The sequence below is a fragment of the Cynoglossus semilaevis genome, chromosome 1, assembly GCF_000523025.1.
Source record: "Cynoglossus semilaevis isolate Cse_v1.0 chromosome 1, Cse_v1.0, whole genome shotgun sequence".
Lineage (NCBI taxonomy): Eukaryota > Metazoa > Chordata > Actinopteri > Pleuronectiformes > Cynoglossidae > Cynoglossus > Cynoglossus semilaevis.
Genome location: NC_024307.1, coordinates 6,920,089 through 6,927,436, shown reverse-complemented (window position 1 = coordinate 6,927,436; position 7,348 = coordinate 6,920,089). Strand labels below are relative to the sequence as shown.

The 7,348-nt window shown below is 40.8% G+C and overlaps 2 protein-coding genes across 3 annotated transcripts in view; one reads left to right on the top strand and one right to left on the bottom strand.

Moving 5' to 3' along the window:
• mnat1 (MNAT1 component of CDK activating kinase) overlaps nt 1–3,493 on the bottom strand; it is a 60,186-nt gene extending 56,693 nt beyond the window's left edge. Inside the window, exon 1 of one of the 2 annotated variants that reach the window (XM_025054931.1) lies at nt 3,235–3,493. In XM_025054931.1, the coding sequence (XP_024910699.1) occupies nt 3,235–3,323 (89 nt within the window). In that variant the 5' untranslated portion in view covers nt 3,324–3,493. The remainder of the gene's footprint in view (nt 1–3,234) is intronic. The other variant, XM_008307528.3, reaches the window with a different exon arrangement.
• Nucleotides 3,494–5,464: 1,971 nt separating this feature from the next.
• The window catches only part of six4a (SIX homeobox 4a), an 8,254-nt gene continuing 6,370 nt past the window's right edge, over nt 5,465–7,348 (top strand). Inside the window, exon 1 of the mRNA XM_008307550.2 lies at nt 5,465–6,827. Coding sequence (XP_008305772.1) covers nt 6,094–6,827 — 734 coding nt within the window. The 5' untranslated portion in view covers nt 5,465–6,093. The remainder of the gene's footprint in view (nt 6,828–7,348) is intronic.

The window sequence follows — 7,348 nt, the reverse complement described above, 5'->3', positions numbered from 1 at the left end:
AACCTATTTAAAAAATGAAGCACATAGTCATAGGGGTTTATTTTAATATAGCTGAAAGCAAAGACAGTAGGTGTTAATAACCAAGATGTGAATAAGTCAGTTAAGAATATCTATTTATATTAAATAGTAACCATGAGTACTGGTCCTATATGCACATATTTTAGAATTAAGAAATTGTTAAAGAAGAATTTACACCACTTTCATATTTATGTGTAGTTTCATATTTAACCAGTCAGTGCTAAACCAAGTGACTGAAGGTTGAAGTCAGTCAGACTCCAAGGAAATATATTTACTGTGGATAATTACAATGAACAAATCCTAAAAGAAATATAATTTACCGTTCAACTACAGGGTGTCCATGGGAAGAACTTGACATTTTACTTTATGATGCCACGTGGTGCGTAATAGTTTTCACTGTTTGCACAATCCACGATGATTCATATACATAACAAACAGGGTTTCAGTGCATCTCCCACTGGTCAACGAGGCTTTACAAAGAGGTTTGTCTTTACACTGTTGACCTGACAAACACTTGATCCTAAAGTTAATATTAAGGCAATTACTGAGGTTGTCAAATGGTATCCACTGTACTTTTATTTACTGTTCAATAAGGTGACAAAACTGGAATCATTTCCTGGATTCTACTCTCCTGTTTTCTCCTCTAATATATGTTTATTATAAGTTTTTTCTTGATTCCACATCTGAGGAAGACTGAAACGAAATCCTGCATCCTGAGTTTTTTCCGACAATTAAACAGCCTTCAAAAATTCCTCAATATATCGTTGAGCCTATAGTATTGGAGTATATCACAATATATCGTACTGTTGCTCCTGTATCGTGATGCGTATCGTATCGCCAGATTCTTGCCAATACACAGCCCTACCATTAGCACATTAGCAAAGCAAGTAGTTGATCTTTGCTTTAGAGGACTCACCCAGGGACACACTTGCATGTAGACCAGCGTAGACTGGCACAAAAGCCTCCCCATTACATATGGGAGACGACCTACTCTGTCCTGACATTGTTTGTGGCTCCTTGCGTGCTCAGCGTCCAACGCCAAAGGCACACGTATCTGGTGTCATTGTGCAGGGTAATAAATAACAACACTCACAGTGACAGTGATACAAAATGTGCTGTGGGATTTAAATTTAGACGTGTGTTAGAGGTGGAGGGGCACAATACTGCAGTGCATCGACAAGTCAGAAAGCCTGGTCAACACTTTTTAAATGAAGTTACCAACAGTGGCGCTGCAGCCAAAGGTTAGGACACTGAATATTCCGCTAATTGGTTTGTTTGTGTAAATATTTCAAATTTAACTCTGGTTCAAACAAGCTAGAAAGTACAATATTTATTTCAATATACAGTAAACTGAAATTGTTTTGTGTGTTCACCACAAGTGAAGGCTAGTAATGCTTCTCTGTTTCTCCTTTGTTTAAAGACTTGTTAGCTTCAAACATGGCATTAGTCAACGTGCAACAGAAAAAACTTGTTTTTCGATAAAACACAATTCTCCACATCCAGGCTCATCAGTAAGCCTTAGTGCAAACAAGCCAAGTTACATCAGTGATGAAAATACTAATACAGTCTGAGAGTTAAAGCAGTTTCCAATTTGTTGTGCATAAATTCAGCGTCCTATCAGCTTCAAGGTGACCTGAGCCAGGACATCACCCCAAAGTGCTTCATTGCAGAATCATTTTAATTTTCTGTGTGTTGCCCTGCATCCAGACGCAGTCAGTGAGTTATGAGCTCTCTGACCTGATGACAAAGCACGACTGCTTCCTGATGGTTCGGTCAATAAATAGACAGGGTCGAAAAATACGCGCTCATCAGGCTATCACCGTCGCTGCATGGTTCTCACAGAGACCGGGTCCCCTTCATTTACAGAGTGATTTAAAAAAAAAAAAACAGGTGTCAAGGTTACGTGTTGGAAAATGCTCAGCAAACAGGTTCCAACCAGGTGACACCACCCCACCAAACTGACACATCAGGAAAGTTCACTGAAGCGTTACAATTCGTTTGAATTCATTATCAGAGATCTAATTCGTAAGAATAAAAATACTTTTTTTCATTTGTTTACTTTAAACATGAGAAACTAAATATATGGTTGAGTAGAAAAGCTTTCATCCACAATAGCAAATGTCTCCAATAAGTTACAGGTGATTAAGAAACAGCCTGGAGAGTTCAAGGTTTAGGTTTGAAGACAAAGAAAAACAAAATGCTTTTCATATCAGTTGTAGTAGCAGCAGGATATAAGCAGTGTTTCATATTTAACTTGGTAGACGTTAGATTATTAGTGATAAAAACATTTTTCTATAATAAAATGGCACTGCAGTATTGGACAGTTTTTAATTGTACACATCTCTCATCTTTTCATGTTATATGCAAAAATATGCAGATGGCTGCCCCTGTGGCTGATGTCTCATATTTGAGACTAGTGTTTCATGCATACAATCTAAAAGAAGTAAAAAAAGGGAACTGAATGTTAAATTAAATTATATTATAAAGAAAGACTTATCTTAATACATTTGTTGTATGTCTTGTAATTTTTTAAAAAAAGTTAGTTTCATAAGACATAGTAATGGGGACAACAAAGATGGAGACGCATCAAATGTAATTAATTAGCAGCAACATTATTGACATCCTAATGTTAGAGGTAATAAATAACAGCCTGTCAAAACATGTTTTTCTTTCTTAGAAAAAGAAAATAAATAAATAAAACAGACGACATTTTATTGTGTTATAATTTGTTGGGGTTTTTTGTGAATTTTAGTGAAACTTATATACCTTTAAAATGATTCAAAACAACCGACGGATGAACAGCTGATTTACCATTAACCAGGACTTTCAGCTCCAGGTTCACACACACTGATCAATGGGCTGTTTGTGTGTAGTTAACGAAGTGACAGATAAACACCCAAACGTCATCAGCTCAGCTGTCAGAGCTGTGTCATCTTTCTGGAGGCTTCTACACAGTATCACACTTGTTCCAGCTACACCAGAGGGTCATGTTCAAGATAGCAAGTCGTTAGCTTTTAGCCTACAAACAATGTTCACGCACTGTTTAAACCGCTGGGAAACAGCGACGAGCTTGAAAAAACATTCACAATACATAGTGCACTTTAGAAGTATTTTGGTAAATGTGAGGTTTTTTTCTCCACATTATGTTGCTACCTGAAGCCCACAGTAGTGCTGTAGCAGCATTAGCTTCAGTGTATGTCAGGGGTAAATACTCACAGCGTGTGGCCGCACACGTTCACCATCAGCTTCAGTGACGGGTTCCTGTATTTCGTTGTTTTACATCTCGGACAGCCCTGGTCGTCCATCTCTTACTGATAAAAATACAAGCAACGGGGACAAGTTAAACTTATAACACTTAACTGCTTTACTCTCACAGGCTCAGGCTGCGTTACATGCAAAGTTGTCCGACCGGAAACTACGAACATGAGAAGTGTTCCCCTCAACAGCGGTGGACGAGCCGTGAACGAAGCAGAACTTTAAAGACGTCACAGTTTGGTCTTTCATGCTCGTTTTACACGAAATTAATTCTTAACGTGGTGAATTAAATGAGACATTCTTTCAGTGTTCCTGTTCCTTTTATACCTTGATATTTACTTATGTTGACCTGAAGCAGTATTAAAAGAAAAACATATATATATCTATAACAGATGTTGATCCTCAGGCAGTCCGGAATTCATTCATGTTGTTTCTTGTTGAATGTGACTTGGTCTGGGGGAAACGTTTAACTTTAAATGATGCATGGCTAGACTGTACACTGTGATAAATGAATTTACATTCACAATAAATAATGAAAACAGAACAAGTCCTTTACAAAACTGAAGAGATCTTTCCTACAGCTCAACTCTTTTCCAGTCGATCACAGGGCCACATATGGAGACAAACAATGGTTCACACTAACATTCACACCTATGATCAACTGAGGTTAATTTCTCTGGCTGCTGTAGTCGGGGTATCGACCCAGCGATCAAACCAGTGACCAAATCATCAAAACTGATGAACTTCTTGTTGTAAATCAATGGCACTGGTTATAAAATGTGTAAAAACATCTTATGTCCTGTTATGTCATGTTGCTGGACTGTGAGGGAAAATGAATATTTGACCAAATCTACACAGCAGGACTATCAATTACCACTGGGAATCAAACCAGTGATCTTCCTGTTGTAAGGCAAGAACACTCACCCGTCTTCTACCGTGTGGCCCCTGAGGCTGATGGAGGCATTGAACCAGAACAGTATGGTAAACAGACTGGAGGAGGCCACTTCCTTGTGCTTTTATGCAAATCATCCTGACTCACCAACAACCCAGGACTTGAAGGACCAGCTTAGGATCTGAGTCTAAACAGTGTAGATTTCAGGATAGGCTAAAAAAAAAATGAAGGCAAAGCTATTTACCAATATACATGCATTCATAATGGGAGCAAAGGTATAGTATTTGACATATTTAATAAGCCTAAAAAAAAAAATTGCATGCAGATTTACTTTATCCACTATGTGGCGCTAAAACGAGACTTTTTTTTCAATAATGAGGATGATTCTGCGGAATGATTTCAATAGTTAAACAATGTTATGAATAATAAAAAGGAACTCCAACAAAGGTAGTTTCTGTTGAAGTCCAGTCATTAGGAAGCCTCCACAGCCTCCTCAGCCCAGGGGAGCAGACGTACGAGTATTAGCCGACTAAAAGCCCAGGCCTGTGTCTTATAGGCCTATTGATTTATTGACAGTGTGTGTGACTGTCAGTAACAGTAAAGTCAGGCTCCGTGGTTTTAAGACAAACTAGGAAACTAATCTTCAGTTAGAGTACAGATACAAGTTGGTTTTTTATAAAAAAAAAAAAAAAAACCTAGCAGACAGATATCTCACTTCAACACAATGTTTTTATATGAATCTAAAACAGATGGTTGGTTTGGTGGGAAATGGTGAAAATAATATACAGAGCTAATTCTAGGACTCCATGGGAGACAAATATGAAACATGCTGAAACATGAGATGAACTGACAACGTGTCTTCATAAAGAAATACTTTCCCTCCATCTATTACACAGTTACGGATCGAATATGAGATTATGTTATATATTGGCTTTTAATATATATGTACATGTGGTTTACGTTACGTATTTGAGGGGAGTCATATTGAACTAATTTGTTGAAGGGGTCAAAAAATAAAGTTCTAGAAAAATAGGCCAAGATGTGAGACAAATAAAAACGTCAAAAATGTTGTTTTTAGAAATTACTTCTTACTAGATCATACATTATAGAAAACATGAAAATGTAGAGTACAGTAAAAAATATAAGAAGATATACCATAGTACAAAAATGTAAGAAATATCATCAATATCATATTTTAAATTCTTATTAAAATAATTGATCAATCATGAAGGAATAATCACTGTAAATAATCACAGTAAACATTGGTTTGAACAAGAAGTACTTTCACTGAAGGACCGTAGTATTTTACAGATACTCTCAGCTGTTAATATTCTACTCTATGTAACCAATATTGTTTTACTCCCAGGTTTTATGGGGGATTATTCGAAAGTCAAAAACATTATACATCAGGATACACAAACGTCAGTTTTTCCTATATGATTCCACCGCTGAACCTCCATGGAAATAGAGGGTAAAGGGAGTGGGGGGCTGGAGGGGGGGGGTACTTAGGTATTTATCTGCTTCAAAATCGTGGCAGCTTCTCATACAGACAGCAGGGATATCCCGTTCTCACGATCCCACACACATACACACACACACACACACACTCACCTTGCACAGGTGAGTTACGGGAATATACTGGAAGTGCATGAGTGACAGCTGGAGAGCAAACATTCGAGTCTGAATCGGCTTGCTCCTCCCTTGTGGCTCCATCGGCGGCCAATAGCGTGGCTCTCCCGCAGATAGACCCCAGTGCGTCTCCTTCCAGCCCCAGTCCCCGCAGAGTAAAAGTCACGTTGGAAGGAAAAGGGGAGAGAGGTGTCTACTTACAGCTGCTGTCAGATATCCGATCGCATTCGCATGGCGAGGAGGTAACCTGATCAAGCTGGGAGGAGTGACTTTACCACAGGGAAGGCTTGAACAAAAAAATGTCTTCTTCTTCTGCCGGAGAAGTCACAGCAGCAAATGACATCAAGAGGGAAAATGTGAAGGAGCTGAATGAGAGGGAGAGCATCAAGTTTGTGGCCCTGGACGCGGCGGAGTTGTCCATGGAGCGCGCGACTCCCAGCGCAGACGCGGTGCGCACGGAGCTGCTGGTGAGCGCCGCGTCCTCTTTGGCTTTCTCCCCGGAGCAAGTGGCGTGCGTGTGCGAGGCTCTGCAGCAGGGAGGCAATGTGGACCGGCTGGCCAGGTTCCTGTGGTCCCTGCCACAGAGCGACCTGCTCCGCGGCAACGAAAGCATCCTGAAAGCGCAAGCCCTCGTCGCTTTCCACCAGGCGCGGTACCAGGAGCTGTACAGCATTCTGGAGAACCACAGCTTCAGTCCGTCCAACCACACCGTCCTGCAGGATCTGTGGTACAAGGCCCGGTACACCGAGGCGGAGAAGGCGCGGGGGAGACCCCTGGGCGCCGTGGACAAGTACCGGATCCGGAGAAAGTACCCGCTCCCCAGGACTATCTGGGACGGAGAGGAGACCGTGTATTGTTTTAAGGAGAGGTCCCGGAACGCGCTGAAGGATCTGTATAATCAGAATAGGTATCCGTCTCCGGCCGAGAAGAGAAACCTGGCCAAGATCACTGGACTCTCCTTGACCCAGGTCAGCAACTGGTTCAAGAACAGACGGCAGAGGGACAGAAACCCGTCCGAGGCGCAATCGAAAAGGTGAGAAAACTACGAAGGGAATTACAATCTCAATGTCAATCCGAAATTTTAACACCTTCCACTGGAACTGTGCGTAAGAGGAGCGTTAAAACACACACACACCGCGGCCTAATTTTAACTCAGAATTCGACAGACTTTTCTCCCGGTTACACCAGTTACTGTCCATCTACGGTGACCTGTGGAGGTGTAAAGAACTCTCTCACCGTCCTCGATTATTGTTCATTATCGAACGTTGATAAACAATAATCGACAAAAGTCCCGAAAATGTTGTGGAGCACGTTTTTAATGTTTTGAAATATGAAGCTGTTGCCTTTCAGATCCGGTTTCAAGTGTGTTGGTGCTATGGGGCATGGAAACCATAAGCAACGAAATAACACACACACACACACACACACACACACACATTGAGTAAGAAAGTCCACAGAAGGTTAGTTTAGTTTCCTCCTCACACACATGGAGCAGCTCCTCATGTCCCTCAGAGCAACAAAAGTCTTTTTTCATAACCCCCCCTCCTCCCGCCA